Source organism: Apis florea, unplaced genomic scaffold (assembly GCF_048593485.1).
Source record: "Apis florea isolate Af1SG1 unplaced genomic scaffold, ASM4859348v1 contig_37_pilon, whole genome shotgun sequence".
In the NCBI taxonomy this organism is placed as follows: domain Eukaryota; kingdom Metazoa; phylum Arthropoda; class Insecta; order Hymenoptera; family Apidae; genus Apis; species Apis florea.
In genome coordinates this window covers 2,272,013-2,290,525 of record NW_028256861.1, presented here as the reverse complement: position 1 = coordinate 2,290,525, position 18,513 = coordinate 2,272,013, and the positions used below count along the sequence as shown (strand labels likewise).

The window sequence follows — 18,513 nt, the reverse complement described above, 5'->3', positions numbered from 1 at the left end:
AAGGCTGATGGTCGGTATATTTCACCGTCTGTGAAATCAATTGTCGGCTCAGCGACACGAGATTCAATTAACAGGCTATAAAATTCAGTGAAGTGCTCAGGTTTTTGTGACATTTAGATAGATATATGACTTTAATCTAAAGAGTAATCTAAACGATGAAAAATCATCGTTTGCAAGTTTTTTTTATTTTATACACAATTTTTAAAGACAATTTATAAATGTCCACAATGCTTTTTAGGAATAATATAACGGTCTAATTAGTGGAGAATTAATTAATTTTTTTAAAAATTAGAAAGAAACATGAGGTAATTGAATTACAGAATTTTAAGACAATAATTCTCTCTTGAGAGGAAAATTAAATCAGTACATGCAAAACAAATTGAAATAAAATATATGTAGAAATATTTTTACATATATTTTGAACGGATATATCTCGATTTTAATTTAATAATAAATCAATTCATTGCTTCAAAGGAAATTATAGCATATATCCAATGAAATGATGTTAGATAATAACAAGATATTTCATCGAAAACAATATCTTCGGTATTTACCATTTTTCGAATGAAATGATTCGTAAGAGCTTAATTTTATCGCCCGTCTTTTTCCAGCATCACGTCAATGACCCTCTTCTTCCTCCTTCACTTCTTCTCCCTCCATCCTTCATTCTTTCAACGCGAACCGCGCATTCCTAGTAAAAATAAGCGAATTCCATGTGGATTTCTGCAATCAGTAGATGATGTGAGGTAGAGAAATATATTGCGATGCTTTTGTTGAGTAACCAAGAAAATATCTACATAGTTCTTTTTGTGATAGAAAAATTTTAGTTTCAAAAAACTTTGATGAATTGTGAAAGTGATCGATACGAAATTTGAAAGTTATTTGGAGGAAAAGTAGATTCTAAATATAATCATATATCAATTATTATTTTCTGAGATATTAATAAAAAACTTTCACTATATATTGAATATATAATTATATTATATATTATATGTGTTTAATACATTGAATGCTTGGTCAAAATGCTATTAATACAACATTGTTGAATAGCCAATAATGCTATAATAGCAACAACAATCTTTATAATAACTTATCTAAATAGTAATTTATAAGTATCAATCTCTATATTTATAAAATGTTTTACATAAAATTTCAGTGACAGAACAATTATAAAATATATCAACATGTTCATGCAATAATTTTTCATATATTTTGTAATTCGGCAACATATTTTGTAATCTGATTCATATAAAGTTTCTATTTTTTTCTTTTTATTTCTTCCATTATTATTTTTATTTTAAATTTTTTATTATTTCATTCAACTATGCATATTTTAATTTATTTTTATTTTTATCTGTTTAATTTATATTTTAATTTTGATAACTGAAAAATCATAGTTATTAAAAAATTAAAAACATTCAACTTACCCGTTATTCACTAGATTTGAGTTGGATTAGGTTAGGATAAGATCGATATTATTATAGTACACAACAATCGATAACAATATTACAATGAAGATACTTATATTAATAATGTATAAATAGGTAGTCTTCAGTATATGTGAATAAAATTTTTTATTTATATTTCCAATAATTGGTTAAAATTGAAGTTTTATATTTTGAATTACCTTTCTCTTGTAACAATTCTTCAAATTTTATGCCAATTGATCACTAGGATTTTTCGGAACTTTATTTTAGAAAATTATATATATGATAAAATAAATAATTATTTATGAAGCTTATGTTTTACCTTGGTTTATAAATAACTGTAAACGACTAAAATTGATTGTGTAGTGAATTATATTTATATATTTAGAATTAATATTGGATGAATTTGTGATGAATTTATGATCGCTATATGCGTAGTAAGAAAAATATATAACAGGCGTCGCTGTTGTTCTAAATATTGTGTCTATAAACGATCTTTTTTCTTTTTGTTTTGTCATTTTTATGTTTATTGTTAGTAATATTACATCTATTGTGGTGATGTGTTAAATAATGTAGTGAAAACTTTGTATTAATAATTTAAAAAAGATTTCTATGAATAATTTTCTCGTTATTTTTATATTCTAATAATATATTTCTTGTTTAACCTAAAACAATCGTCTTCAGCATCGAAAAATTCGTAGTAAAATTTTTCTTATTGACTATTCATTTGTGCGACAAATATATAAATAGTATTAAAACATATTTTTATTCAGTCAGTTTACGGAATTTTATCAATAATAATAATAATAATAATAATAAATTATTGTCTATATAAATATTATATATTATATTGAAACGTTTTTTACTAATAAGATTTTTGTGTCTATCAAACTTTTGATAGATTTTTAACGATGAAACAAATAATAAAATTCTCAGAAAACTAGAAGATGGAGAGTCGTTCGACAAGTTCGTAGAATTTCTTGTTATCTGATATCAATCTATCTTTCAATGTTCAATGATCTATGTTTCAATATTTGCACAATCCTCGTAAAGCGTAAGTATTGCAATTTAACCTTTTTCTCAAGAGTCGATAAAAACGAAATCTATCCAACAAATCCCGAAACAAAAAACAAAATTTTATCGGATAATTTGATCGAATGATGATCGCGCATGTGTCTCGATTATAAATCTTTCGAGGGACATTAATCTATGTAATCTATATACAATAATTTATTTATTATTTGCAATATCGTCTCCTTTGTTTGTTGTTTCTTTGTTATTTCTTTGTCAAGAATTAATTTTCGAGTCATGATCATAAATCAATATCGATTACAATTCGAATTCTAGTACAATGGAATCTTCATTACTATATAAACATTCATGATCTGAATATCTTGATATCTAAACGTTCTATTAACTGGACATTCCATTATCCGACTGGTATATTATTCCCGACAATGCAAGAGTATTGAGAAAACTTTTATTGTGAAATTGAAAAGATTAACGAACAGAACATTTTTCAAGATGTAGAAAAATTTACTACGATATTATATGGAATGTGAAGAATGCAATAAAACATTGTCGCAAAATAAATTCAATGTGCTAAAAGGTGATAACGATAAGGATATTGTTAACATATTTCAAATTCTAATATACTATAATAATACTAATAATACTTTTAATACTATAATACTGGAATGCACTGAAAATAACAATAAAAATATTATATTCCTTATTATATTCCATAAAAATTATTATAGAAAAGAAATTTTATTTTTTAAATAATTCGACTGTCTCAAGATATTTTATTCTAACATTTTTTCATTCTTAAAATAGATCACTCGATAACGATAGATCAGTTTTTCAACTCATGGAATGCACTCCCACGCCACATCACATGTCTCCTATGAATAACATCTTGTAGCTATTCACGACTATCCAGAAAAATTAGTTTACATAGTGTTTCATGAATAATTACTGGTGAGTGATTTTATTTTTTCGATTTATTGTAGAATTACGCTTCAATTGACAAGATTGTAGAAAATAAGTGCATAAATAAAAATAAATATCTTTATTTCTTCGAATGATATAGAATTTTGTTCATAAATTTTTGTTTAAAATAATATTTAAACAGAAATAATATTATATAATGTTGTATTAAATATATATACATATTAAAAATAGAGATTACATTATAAAATAGAAAAATATAAAATATTTAATATATTTTTTATATTTATATTAATATGTATTTTATTTAATATATTTTACAATATATTTTTATATCAACTTAAATAAGATTAAAATACTATTTTAAAATAAGAAATTAATGATTATTGAAATATAAGAAAATAATATTTCAAATAATAGTATATATTAAAATTAAATTTTTAAATTTTATCATATAATATAATAATATAATTAAAATCGATATTGTATATAATATGAGACATATATGAAGAAACATGTATGAACTAAGTATAAGATTTTATAATTTTTATATTTATATCTCCTATATTTGATAATATTTGATTTAAACTTTATATGAAATGATATTTGCTATCAATATATCTCATTTTTTTTTTTTTAATTTATTTTCAAATCATTTCAAATTTTCTCATCCCTCTCAATCAGTTATGTACATTTTACAGGACACCTTGTATATTTCCATCTCATATCTTTTCCTGATAAACACATTTTTCTCGAGAAACGAGATTCGTTTGATTGGCGTCTGCTCAGTGAACGCGGCTCGCATGTGATTTTTTAAACGTGCACGAGACACATGTCAGAAAAACGGTTAGAAAAGGAACAGTGGATAAGATATAGATGGCAGCCAAGACTACTGACGAATTAGCATAGACCAGACAGGCGCCTATTTCCTCGTGTTTTGGCTACTCGGCAGACAACATTCTCTCGTGTTCTACGAGCTGTATTTAATACGCGTTTCTTTCGTAATTTGGCCTTAGAGAAATAATTTCTATAATAACAGAATAGTAATTAATGTTTATTTAGCTCGTAAATTTAAGAATTTTTACAAGAAAATTGGAAAAGACACATTGGATAACTGATTGATTTGAAATTTAAGAAAGAATGGATAGATAAACATCAAATATAAAATTTCAACTTAATTATTCAAGATATTAATTTGTTTGTCTTATAATAACGAGACATCATAGATTCTTACATAAATAATCAAAATATATAACGGTGAACTAATACCACAATAATTTAATTTTTTTTCAGATGATCAATTAATTTAAAAAAATAATGATTAGAAATTATAGTGCTCTATCTTCTAATAAATGAAAATTCGTTCGAAAAATTTGACATTGGTTGGAAAAATAAGAATTTGTAAGTAGCTTCGAAATCGATGTCTGATTGTTCATCAGATGTTAAACGATGATTTCTTTTTATCATATATTATGCATTTGGTTATAATATATAATACTCAAATGTATTGTCAATAATAATTTATCATTACAATAATATGATCTGTAATTAATATTTATAATTATTGTTAATATTATAATATTCTATAATTAATGTACACATATATTTTATCTTATATTGTATAATATATATATATATATATTGGACAAAATTTTCGGAGTATATTTGTATACTTTTCGTACAAATTTCCATTTTTTATGTATATATAATATGTTTTTGTATATTTTTACATATTTTTTTGTGTTTAAATGATATATATTTTTTGCATATGTATCGCAAATAAATATTCGCGCTCTAATGATAATATATGAGCATTATACAGATAAAAATAATTCTAGACGCAATTTTAGTCGGGAAGATTCTAGATTCTAGTTAAAATCATAATTAAATTGCGGATATGTAAATTAAGATGTTTATGAATATAATTACAGAAATAGAATTGAGATAAAAATCTGCTCCATCCTTGAAACATCATAATGTGTATATTTTGCATTGGATATTTTATATTTTTTGTATTTTTTTAATTATTAGACTCTGGTGATTGAAAAAAATTAGACTGTAATATTGACAATGATTATATCATCAAAAAAAAAAAAAAAAATTTTATATAATTTGATATAAAAAAAAATATAATTTCATGAAAAAAAAAAGACAAAAATTATTTTTTGTAATTTATGATATATTGTATTCATAAGAAATAACAATAATAATCTGCTATTATTCTAAAAAAAAAAATAAAAATAAAAATATAGAAATATCCTTCAATGTTATTATAGCCTGTCAAATTTTCCATAAATTTTTATATTCCAATCATAATTAAACTGAAGTTAGAGAAATATGGCTTCTGAATGACATAACCTCAATTAATATTCCGTTCGAAAGTTGCACTGGTGAGTACTCTTTTACAGATACATATTGTATTGAGAATTATTCTCGATATTTATTTGTAAAAAATATTCTCTAAAAAAGTTGCTCTAAGAAATTATTTGTTCTTAATAGATACTAAATATTGAAAGTGACAATTTTTTACTTATTTTTAATTTTTTACTACAATTTTTAATTATTGTCAATACAGCGTTCAGTAACTCTCTTAATACATTCAAGATCGTATTCTTCATAGAAAGAAATTCTTTATAACGAATATTGATTTTTAATAATGTGAATATAAAAGTATAAAAAAACTAGAAATAGAAAAATTTCTATATAATATAAAATAACGAAATATACAACGAAATACAAAAAAAAAAAATAGTTGTGTATCATATATAATACTAACGACAATGCTTATGTTGAATAAGTAATAAGCAAAATTAGATATGTCGAAAACTCTTCTTTATCTTTCATATTTTTTAAAAAAATTTATGAGGCGTCCGTATGCATCAACAGAATAGAAAATTCTCATAACGTATACGTTATACATCTTGAGTGCGTTAAGAGATCTTATTTTCGAAAAATATTCCAAAGATATCACGAAAAATATTTCCACGTTTAAAAAAAATTAATCACGATTAATATACATATATATCATACGATCATGTTTATACAATTGCAGATTTGCAGTTTATGCTGTGTTGATATATAAGCAAAATCTTTGGGGAGAAATTTATGTTGTCAGAGATTGTGATGAAACGAAAGAAACATCACTGGATGGAAAAGGGAACCATGTATCCGACTTTATCACAATTTTCCATTATATTCTTTTGTGCAAGATCATAAATACATCTAAAGTACATTCTTCGAAGAATTTTCTTTGTTGCAAATACTTCCGGAAAGTGGATGGTGGAATAATAAATATCATAGAAAAGATCTTTACTGCATGACGGTTAAATAAATATTTCATTCGACTTTTGATCTTTTTAAAAATATTAAATAAATGGAAATAAAAAATATTGGCAAATATTATCGAACCGAACCGACATGACTGGTAATTAATCTTTAATAAGTTAAATGATAGTTTGTTAATGGTAAGATATTCGCTAACAATGTAAATATTTGCATACTATTTGCGATATTATGAATGTTTGATACGTGAAAGGCAAGTAAAGTTAATTTTTTATAATAAATAAATTGCCACATAATGACAATTATTTATTGTTTTTTCATGGTGATAGAACAATGTGTTTTTAATAGAAATAAAATAAATATAATATTTCATTTTTAAGAATATGAATTCTTTACATTATATACATATAAAATAAGAATATGATATTATAAATGTATATAAATAAATAATAATAATAAATATTATTATTATTCAATATATTTATGACAATTATATTTTTATTCAAGAAAATCATTATTTTATCATATTAATTTTAATCAATTAGAAAAATATACTTTTCAAAATATACTTTTCAAAATAAAAATTTTGACAGATATTAAATTATTTAAAGACAAATTCAATATTTTTCACAATTTTTTCTGCTGTATTCAATAAAAATTAATATTGAATATATTTCAAATAAAAACTATTGAAAATAATAATTGAAATAATTTATTTAAATAACTTTAAATAATCTAATATTTGTAAATTTATTTTATTTATACATACAAGTTTATATTAAGTTAATTTCGACTTCTGTACATATATTAGAAATATTTATTTCAAGCATAAAATAAATTAAAATAATTAATTGAAATAATAATCTTTAATTGTTATCTTAAAGATATATCAGAAATAATTATTTCAAATAATGTTTCATGCTTCTAACTTCACATTTCAAGGATTATTTTAAATATTATTTTTATATAACTAACAAAATATGTATAAAAAAATACATTAATTTATATTTCGATTTCTTATCTTCAAATACACGCATTTCAAACAAAAATTTAGTTGGATAATGCTCAATTTACAGAAATGATTTCTGAAAATGGTTAACCTACTGTTGTTCAATCTACTGTTCACTTCAATTGCTTACTTTACATAATATAATTATGAAAATTAAACATATCCAAAACCACCTGTTAAGGAATGCAATTCACGATACACGATATTTCATACATGATGAGGATAATATTGAAATATTTCATTACACATTATAATTGCAAGAAATAACAACTTCAAATTGTTCAAATTGTTCAAATTGTCAATATATATTTCATATAAAAATTCGTGCAAAATCAAATAAATATTTCAAATAATATTTCAATACGAAAATAAATAATTATTTCAAATTGATTAATACCAATAATATCAAAGTTTAAGAAGTATAACCTATAAATATTTTTATTTCTTATTTGAAATACTATTTTATCCAGTATTTTGGTTAAAATTTTAGAAAAAATTTACGATTACGTATGTACTTCATGAATTTTCGGTTAACCATGATTAAATCGCTTTTCATTCTCATAATATTTACCTTCACCTCGAAATTTATTCGCGCATGATTGCATCCGGCTTGCTAATTGGCGGGCAAAAGTAGAAATCAACCGACTTCGTTTCAAATGACCCGATTAACGGTGGGAACAGGGTTACGTCACTTTACCATTTGAGAAATTGCCGAACGTCTCGTCCACGTGTCCCTCGACGTTTACGAGAACGTAAATGTACTATTCATTACCCCGATGACGTTTTTACAGATACAGATAAACTGTGCTTTAAATTTTCAGTTGAAGTTTTATGCTCGCGAATAATTTCATACTGATTCTACTTTAATTTCGACTTCCGTAAAATTAAGAAAAATAAAGATATGTTTGATGTAAATGAATAGAAATAAATATTTTGTTCGAATAATATAAAGGCAGCTTATATGACATCATTATATGAATATTATATAAAATTATAGAATATTCGTTCGAGTGAATATTGTATACGTATACATTATAATATACACACTATAATAAAATACATTACAGAATTATAGAAAAAAAAATAATTAGAAACATAAAATTTTGATAAAATATTTTAATTCTATTTTCAACTTTTATGAAGAACTGAGGAAAATAGATTTTTAATAAAATAAATAATATTTTTATTTTTTCGAATAAATATAAATGTTATATTGTGAATGAAAAAATAAATCGAAAATGTAGAGTAAAATTTTTTCATTTAAAGTCTCATATTCGAGTAAAACAAGAATATTTTAAATTTTCAAGCTAAAACTATTTTCCGATTAGATAGGAATTAATTATCTGTTAGATGGTTATTTTTTATAACGTTTTACTTTACAATTATAAAATAAAATTTTATAATTTAAATAAACTTTATAATTCTTATTTTTGAGAAAATTGACATGAATATATATATATATATATATATATATAATCAAATCTATATGTAATTTTCAAATTCTCATTTTTCTCGAAAATTGAAAAATGAAAAAATTTATTTTATATTTTTTTATTTATTTTTACATGTAAAATAATCAGCTATCACTAATTCATTCATATCTAATCAGAAAGATAGCTAATTTTAGCTTTATATTTGAAAATTTTTCTATATATTTTCTATATATAAATATAGGAAAATACAGTATTTTAAAAAACAATAAATACTTACTACAAATAAATGTACAACTTTTAACTTTTCACTTTTATTATATTGGTATAATATATTGAAGTCATACTAGTAGATATGATAAAATAGAAAAATATTATTATTAATTTTCAATATCATTGCGATTAAATGTGAAATAAATATTTCATTTATATTAAATTTAATTATAAATAATATTTCTTTATTATTTAAATATTAAATCTAACAGAATTTTCAAATAGTATTTAATTATATAAAGATATTTCAATTTTCTAGTATATTTATTTTATTTCAAATTTTTTTTATATTATAAAATATTTATTTCGTGTCATTCAAAATATAATTTTTCTCTTGATGAACACCTACATATTTTTTAAATTGATTTTCAAATAATATATATTTTTATCTTTATATCGTTGTATTTCTTCAGAATTAAAATTATTTCGATATTTTCAACAGTTTTTAATATTTTTTACTCAACCACGCATTCGATAATTATTTGTTAAATTTATCATTGATTTAAATAAAATAATTTCGTTTCTAGATGAAAAAAAGTTATATTTTATAGATAATAAAAATATAGAATTCCACAAATTCATTTTTTTTCTTTTTTTTATTAAATGTATTCGCTTTCAATTTTAAAAAATAATTATTTATTATATATAGAAATAAGAAAAAAATAAAAGTATTTGTATAAACCTACATATTTCCTGAATTTCAAATATTATACTAGATAGATTGTTTTATAATAATTTGTTTTTATATCAAATAAACTCTTTTGAAATAATTACCTGAATACTTGATTTTATTAATGTTTATTATTTATAATTCAATTATTTTTCAATGTAAGGATAAAATAATTAATAAAATAGAAAATAAAATAATTGAAATAAATATTTTTTTACATATATTTATAATAAAATATTTCAAATTTATTTTTTTATTAAATTTTGTTTATTAATTGAATTTTATCTTAATTAATAATTTCATATATTACATTCTAAATAAATATTGATTAAATTATACTTTCGATAAATGTTTTTTATTAATTTATTTATTACTATAATAATATACTATAAATAAATTTTTAAATATTATTTCAACAAAACTATTTCAACAATTATTTCTATAGAATTATTTCTCTATTATTTATACAAAAATTAATTTGATTTTATATGTAAAAATATTTTACGTGTCATTCAAAATATAATTTTTCTATATATAATTTTTATAATTTTTTTTATAATTCAAAATATAGAATAAAATATTATCATTTAAATCCTTAATTTTAAAAAATCGAGATTGAAATATATACAAACTGAGTATAATCAAATTCAAAATTAATAAATAGTAAAAATAAATTATATTAAAGTTTTAATTATTAATTAATAAATTTTTCATTAGAAATAGTTCTATGAAATGTAGAATGCACAAAATAATTTTTTAAAAAATAATAATTTTTTTAGAAATTTATCGTAGAATAAGAAACTCTTAAATTCCTTCGCTTATTCGTCAATAATATACAATCTCTTACATACACATTATCAAATATACATATGTAATACTTTAATTTTTGTTTCTTCTCTAAATCCGAAATATCTACATATCCATATACAATTTAAAATTGAGGTCAACATTATTCATACCGTGTCACATTTATATAATACTTGAAATCAAAAAAATATATCGTACACTGCACAAAAGAATATTTTGCACTTCACCAAGGAATATTCGGCATATTCTAACATAAAAACAAGAGTGTTTCCTCTTTCTGAAATTGGTTACACCATATGCGTTTTATTCTGTACATGTTTCGTGAATTTGCCATATAAACAGTTTAGATGTAATTGTTAGAAAGATAGATTATCTATTCGCAATGTATAACTCTTTCAATTTTAACTAAATAATAATAATTTAAATAATAATAATTAATCACTTTTTATAAAATTTGTATAATAATTTATTATAAATCTATTTAATATTATTCTTTTTTTATTCTATTTATAAAACTATAAAATTTTAAGGAAAAAATCTATAACCTAACATTATTAGTTAATAAATTACTCAAAAGCCAGAGGGCTCTAGTCTCTATTAAGCTTTAGGGTGTGAATACATTGGAGAATAAAACATCAAGATTGCTCTTGAAAGTATTTTAGAAACTACATTAAGAATGATTGTTGAAGACTAATTTTCAATGTAATATTTATATATTTGGAAAAAATAATCTTGAAAGTAATTCATAAGATATATTTTATCTCAAATATATCTATATTTTTAAATAAAATCTAGAATTGTTTTCATTATTATTTTATCTGATATAAAATTATAAAATTGTTGAAAAGAAATTTGTAATTTTACGATATATTATTTACCAAGTTTTAAAGAGAACGTGTTATTACTTTATTTATTTTTTTTTTTCTAAAGTTAAATTTAATCTGAACAAATTAATCTGAATATTCTATTTATTATAAAATTATAAAATTATGGAAGAGAATTTTATAATTTAGCAATATGTTATTTTTCTGTTCATTAATATTATAATTTTATACTATATAATTATATTATTATTATAATATTATATTTGTAGAAGAGAAATCTACTAGTTATTAATGCATTGCCAATTCATTAATATTACTAGTTAATAAATTACTATATAAGAGTGCTCTAGTTGCTTGACAGACAAAGCTTAGTCTATATCGTTCTCTTTCCACTTAATCTTACGGAAGTCTCGTCTAATTATATACACAGTACTTAACAATTTTCCGGATCAATATAAAAACGAAACCATAATCTTTAAAATCGATCCTTTTCTGCACTCGAACAAGAGAGAATCCTAAAATCTATCTTTCTACTTTTATTAGCTTACTCTCTTTCGAAACATAACCTCAATCAGTAGTGTATATATTTATAGAGTCAGCCTGTGTTTACTTTACACTCACCTTGTAGAAGTAGAAAGAGTCGATCTTCGTCGCGTTCGCATCTAGCAGCGTGATATTCAGATAATCCTCCGTAAAATTCAAAGTTAATCCCTCTTTCAGAAATGTGTGATTATCATCGGTTCTACCCACGATTTCTTTCACGGACATTTCGTCCTTTGTTCGTCTTCACCGCGGTTATTTCGCGATTCTCAAGTTTTTTTTTCTCGGTGATTCGGCCACAAAAAATTCATGGCTTCTCACGAATTTGTAACTAAGCGTCCGACGACTTCATTTCGTCCCACCTTGTCTGGCGCAAGAACGATTTCCGCTTGATTCACCTCGGATTGATTTCACTGGATTTGTGATTACCGCCGAGAGTCGTGATCCTCGAACATTCTTCCGGACACTGTTTTCGACGACTCTGCGCGAAGAAAGGTTTTTTTTAGGGGAATTCGAAGAGTAGAGGTGGGGGATTTGTACGGTTTATGGAGTGAAATGACATTGAAACTCGGCTGTTTACTCGGTAGTTCGACTTTTTGAATCGTAATTGAGATATTTTCCTGATTCAGACGAAAGGATTGTTAATTGTTAGTATATCAAGGTGAGATGATCAACATTCTTCATCGTTTTGCTTCATTCATTTTCATTGTTTTTGTTTGTTTATTTACATTATATATAAAATGTTAAAATAACCCTAGAATTCCATATATTATCCAATACAAACAAAAAAGTTGATATATAAAAATTTTTACTTATTTATTAATCCTTAAATAATTTAAGTTTACTTTAGAATAAATAAAAATAGAATTGTGAAAGAATGAGATGATTTGACTGTTCAAAGATAAATGAAGAATAAATGGAAATAGAACTGTGAAAGAATGAGATGATTTAATTGTTCAAAGATAGAACTGTTCCATTTTATTTTTATCTTGTCTTATCTAATGCAAACTTAAATTATATCTTAATAAATAAGTTTTAATCAATGTTTTTGTATATTCACTTTTATATTTTTTTTGAATCGATTTTTCAAAGATATTCCATAAATATGTTAGTCTATGATAAATATATCACATAATATATACAACACATATACAATATATATATATGTATTTATTTATTTATATATGAATTACACTTATTTATAAATATATTTTTATGTTTGTTTATATTATAAAATTTTTTTAATTAAAATATTTTTATTTTAAACTAAATGAATTACATTCAAAGTTGTCAAACTAATTAATAATGAAACTTTGTTCCAGCATAATGAAATCTGAAATGAAACAAAACAATCGATCCTTTTATACTTTTAAGCTTGATTCACATTACAGATAGATCGTGTCAATATCGCTCACACGATAATCCAATAAAAACATTGCTAGAAGATTAAATCAAAGTGAAATAAATTGACAATGAAATCGATTTACTAATAATCAAGATCAATCATTATTTGATAATTGAAAAAAATTAATATTTAGACAACAAGTATTTAATAAAATTCATTCAAAATTCATTGTATGATTTCAATCTTAAAAGCATGATTAAAAATTTATTCAAATATTAAAATTCATTTCAAAAAAACAAAATTATGAATCTAAATAAAAAAGATACTTCAGAAATATAATAATAATAAAATCACTTCCATTATTATTCCTCGAGCAAACGAGTCAATATTTTCATGATACTTTTACATCAATATTTAATTATATCTGAATTATTGAGTGTGAATGCTTTGGTCATTCTAACATAAAGTAAATAACGAATGAATCAAGAACAGTATCGAAAATTTTCCACTCGATATTCCCTTAATTGATATTGCATTTCTTCTCGAAACGAAGATGAGGCCAGGAGGACGATTGAATCGTTCCTATATGAGATACATCGTATATCACTGGTGGGACGACAGTAAGGCCGTAAATCAAGGGCCTTTCAACGTGACCGGTTGAAAAATCCGATTCTTAAAAATCGGTGCATCAGGAGAACCTGTTCTGGGAAGAAGCGAGCCGTCTTCCTGTTACGTGGGAGCATTTCGTTATGCTGGTTATGTCGAGTAACCTCTAAGCGAGAAGCGGGAAATAGAAGGAAGCGGATCACGGGTGGTAATACCCGTAGATGTGATAGTACTAGAGAATGTTTTAAGACTGATCGATGGAAAAAATCCGGATGTTCGTATTCTATTCGATCTTTGGAAAGAAGATCTGTGTTTGGAGATAGTTTTATATTGAAATTTGTACAAGATTATTCTGAAAAAATGAAGAAATTAGATTTTATGAGTGAGAATTATGGAATAGAAAGATATGTTTGATATAGTGAAAAGAAGAATTATTTTTTGAGAAAGAAAAGAGAATATAGGTTATATGTATAAAGTGTTGACATTAGAGATAATGTAGAGATTGAGTATAGAGAGAAAGGTTATAGAAAGGTTATATATATAAAATTGTATGAAAATAGATTAATTAAGGAGATAGGTTATATTACATAAAGTATTGAGATTATATAGAATTTTGAATATAGAGAGATTGTGTATATATAAGTATGTATAAGAGTTGTATAATGAAAATAGATTAATTAAGATAATAAGCTTATAGAAAGAAAATGATGTAATGCATTATTCTAATTTTTTTTTCTTTTTTTTTTTTTTTTGAAAAATATATTTTGAAATGAGAAATTAATTGAAGCATCTTAGAAATTTAAGTTAAATTCTAATCTAATTTAATTTTTATTTAATTTAATGTAAATTTAATCTAACCTAACATAATTGAAATCTAATTTAATTTTGAATCTAGTTTAATTTTCTATTTAATAAATTTTAAATATGAAACGAATTAAAGAAAGAGAATATTATATTTTTATTTATTTACATAAAATAATGGAAAAATTAAGCTATAATTTCTTAAGCTGACTAGAGTCAAATCTTGTTTTAATGAGAGAATAGACTTTAAAACAAAATTTATGAAATTATAAAATTAAGAAAAATTATTTCATAAATTTTGTTATCTCATCATCTTGTTTTGAATGAAATAAAACTCTTAAAAAGAAATTTGTAATATTATCAAAATGAAAATGTTTTAGTCAATTATATTTTCGGTAAAGAAAAAACTTTGAATTTTAAGACATCATGTCTCTTTTAAAAAAAAATCGCAAAAAATATATTTGCCATAAACAATAGTATGAAAATTGAAAAAAATAAATTTATGCAACTCAATGTAACTTTTTTTAAAAATATTTGAAAATCCAAAATGTAGATATACGTAAAAATAATCCTAAATGTAATTTAATTTTACATCTGAATAATAATTTTTAAGCTGTTCATAGAACGATGAAATCTTTATTTTATTATATATTTTTTTATTATAAAAACAACGACAAAATTTTTTTCTTCAAGCAAGATTTTGCTTTAAAAAACGAGATAAATGTTTCAAACTTAACATTTTTTTTTTTTCACAAATGGAAATCCAGTTATCATGCTTCCAAGCTATTTTTCACTGTAAATGTGTTCATAATTTATGATCCTAATCATTTAGTTAAATTGCATTGTTTATGAACCATTGTCTTCCACGATTATAATATCTGTCTTATGAATATGAAAAATCAAGGTCAAATTAAAATTCGTGCAGCTAATAATATGTGGTCAAATTTTAGATTTCTTAAATTTTTGAATTAGCCTAAATTTTTGATTTTTCAAAATTTAAATCATTTTTTCAATAAAACTAATCTCACGATCGATACCTTCGTCCAATTAAATGGAAAATAAATAAAATCGTATGATTATTGATATATCATTGATACGATTATTAATAATACATAAAAAAAAAAAATCAAAATTTTATATATCAAACTATCAGAAGTTTCATTTATCAATCTTTTATATTATTTGATTATATTTTGAATTGGTTTATAAATCGTCACATAAAGGAAAAAAAATTAAGATCGTTGAAAAAAGCTTATTAAAAAATTTCATTTTCCATTTATTCTTTTGTTTTTTTATTTCATTTCAACTTACTGTTTCTTCGAAAAACTTTAACAATAAATAAAATAAAAACTACATGATTTGTGATTATCGATATTAATTTTCTATCAAGGAAAAAAGATGAAATTTTGCTGAATTTATAAAGAATTCCATTATTTTCATTTTTTTATTTTTAATCATTCCACTTCCCTGAATTTTAATAATGAAATTTAAACCATACAATAAATCAAACAATAAACCAAAATTGCATATAATTATTAATATTATTTTTTTATCGAAGAAAAAATCTGGAAATTTTAATAAATCTCTAAAAAATTTTATCTATTCTTTTTTTTCATCGTCTGATTGTTTGAACTTCAATGACAGAAAGAAAATAAAATTGATGTTGAAAGCCAGTGAAAATGGAAGTTAAATAATATGGAATTTTTCTGTTTTTTAATTTAATTTTCTTTTATAATATCTACTCAGAATTTCAAACATAACGAATGACAATTGTGTTTCATTCTCTCTTTCATTCTTTCTAAATGTTCAATCATATTCAATTCAATGATTACCAATTTCATTTAATTAAATTTATCGATGTTATAATTGGTGTGTAATGGATTTTTATTCATTATTCATTATTCGTTATTCAAATTTATTCGTCATTTTTGATAGAAAATTTCTTTGACAATATGATAAAGTGGAATATTTAATCAATCTTTGGTTAAAAATAGAAATAATAAAACCCCTTTTACATAATGGGATTATTTTCTTTGTAAAATTTTTATTTTCTAAACCGACGAATAGTAACATTTTATTTATAATATAAAAGTTCGTGTTATGAATTTAAGTTAAATATGTTTTCTAAACACAAATATACCGACAAATGGTAATATAGAGCCATCCAAATTTAGCATCGTATCTCGCATTTCAATTTTTTTATTTAAATATAAAGATCAACTTTATAAAATTAATCAAGACAATAATAGAATATCATTCAAACTTTTTTTTACGAATTCATATTGTTTATTAACCTTTTTTTAAATACAATTTTGCTTAATAACGATTCCATCCATCAATAACGATTATAATATTGTAATTTTAATTAATTTCAATTATTTTTTGGATTATTGGAATTTGCTATGTACTGCTATATACTGCATATTAAAACAATCGCATTAATAAAGGAAAAATTTAATTTCACAAGAAAGAGGACAAAATAATCAAGATCATGCAATTTAATTTCATTAAATTTTTTCTTTTTTTGAAAAGTTAATTTTATGTCAATAATCGAAAAATGAATAAAATTTATGAATCGAAATATTGGAAGTCACTGTTACATAAAAATCTATTAGAAAATTAGATAAAATGAATAAAATTTATAAAAATTGATATGATTATTTGAATAAAGTTATGTTCTATGATTAATTTTATAGAATAATTTTTATATTGAAATAAAAAACTTGAAATATCTCCAATATTTTATATTTTATTTCAATTTAAAAATGTGACAATCAACATGGACATCCTTATTTTTTTTTTTTTTTATGTATTTTTATATATATTTTTTCAAAAATTTTTCATAAAATATTATATAATCATATAAAATTTTTAGAATTAAAAAAACTCGGTCGATAAAGTGATCTGATTCGTTTTTTTTTTTTTTTAATGAATACATTCCTCCCTTCCGAATCGTATTCTAATTGCTTTCTTTCCTTCGATACAATCGAATAAGAAAAGAAAAAAAAAAAAAAAAATCACATTCGATAAATGCACAGTGTCACACTTGCAAGCAACGACAATGTGTTGGTAATTCATTCCGCAACAGGTTACGTTCTTTTACTTTTGTGCTTGTCAACCGATGTCTTTCGCGAAAAAAACATTCTCAGTGTGTTACATGTCCTCGGAACGCGAGATGAAATTTATTCGAAATACACGATTGTCTTTCAACGAGATCGAAAAATACGAAAGTTCCGCGAAGAAACATCGATTCGACACCGTCATTTTTTTTTTTTTTTTTTCAATTTGCAATCGTGAAATATTTCGATCAGGAAATGAAAAAATTCCTGATTTCCGTGTATATAAATGAATGTCATCCGTTTGTAAAGTTGAATTACTTGAATTTTTCTTTGATTAGTCTGATATTTTAACAAAGCGAAAATAAAAATTCTAATTATTACAATGAAACTTCTATGAATCTTTTCATTTCTAATCAAAATTTTCATGAAAAATTCTTAAGAAAATTGATTAGCATCCAATTACAGATTTTCATCTCTGTTAATGTAACAA

At 22.6% G+C, this 18,513-nt stretch overlaps 1 protein-coding gene and 2 long non-coding RNA genes across 4 annotated transcripts in view; 1 reads left to right on the top strand and 2 right to left on the bottom strand.

Moving 5' to 3' along the window:
* Positions 1–18,513, bottom strand: part of CCAP-R (Crustacean cardioactive peptide receptor) — an 82,330-nt gene that overhangs the window by 63,446 nt on the left and 371 nt on the right. Inside the window, exon 2 of one of the 2 annotated variants that reach the window (XM_086916191.1) lies at positions 12,294–12,693. In XM_086916191.1, the coding sequence (XP_086772317.1) occupies positions 12,294–12,440 (147 nt within the window). In that variant the 5' untranslated portion in view covers positions 12,441–12,693. Of the gene's footprint in view, positions 1–12,293; positions 12,907–18,513 lie in introns of those variants that run through there. The other variant, XM_086916192.1, reaches the window with a different exon arrangement.
* On the bottom strand, positions 164–1,670 carry LOC147656280 (uncharacterized). Its single transcript, XR_015294796.1, has 2 exons — positions 1,428–1,670; positions 164–691 (listed from the first exon to the last, which is right to left on the bottom strand). It is a non-coding gene; the product is annotated as an uncharacterized LOC147656280 (long non-coding RNA).
* On the top strand, positions 1,890–6,964 carry LOC147656279 (uncharacterized). The gene is made up of 6 exons (XR_015294793.1): positions 1,890–2,481; positions 2,775–3,036; positions 3,264–3,407; positions 4,671–4,778; positions 5,654–5,767; positions 6,430–6,964. It is a non-coding gene; the product is annotated as an uncharacterized LOC147656279 (long non-coding RNA).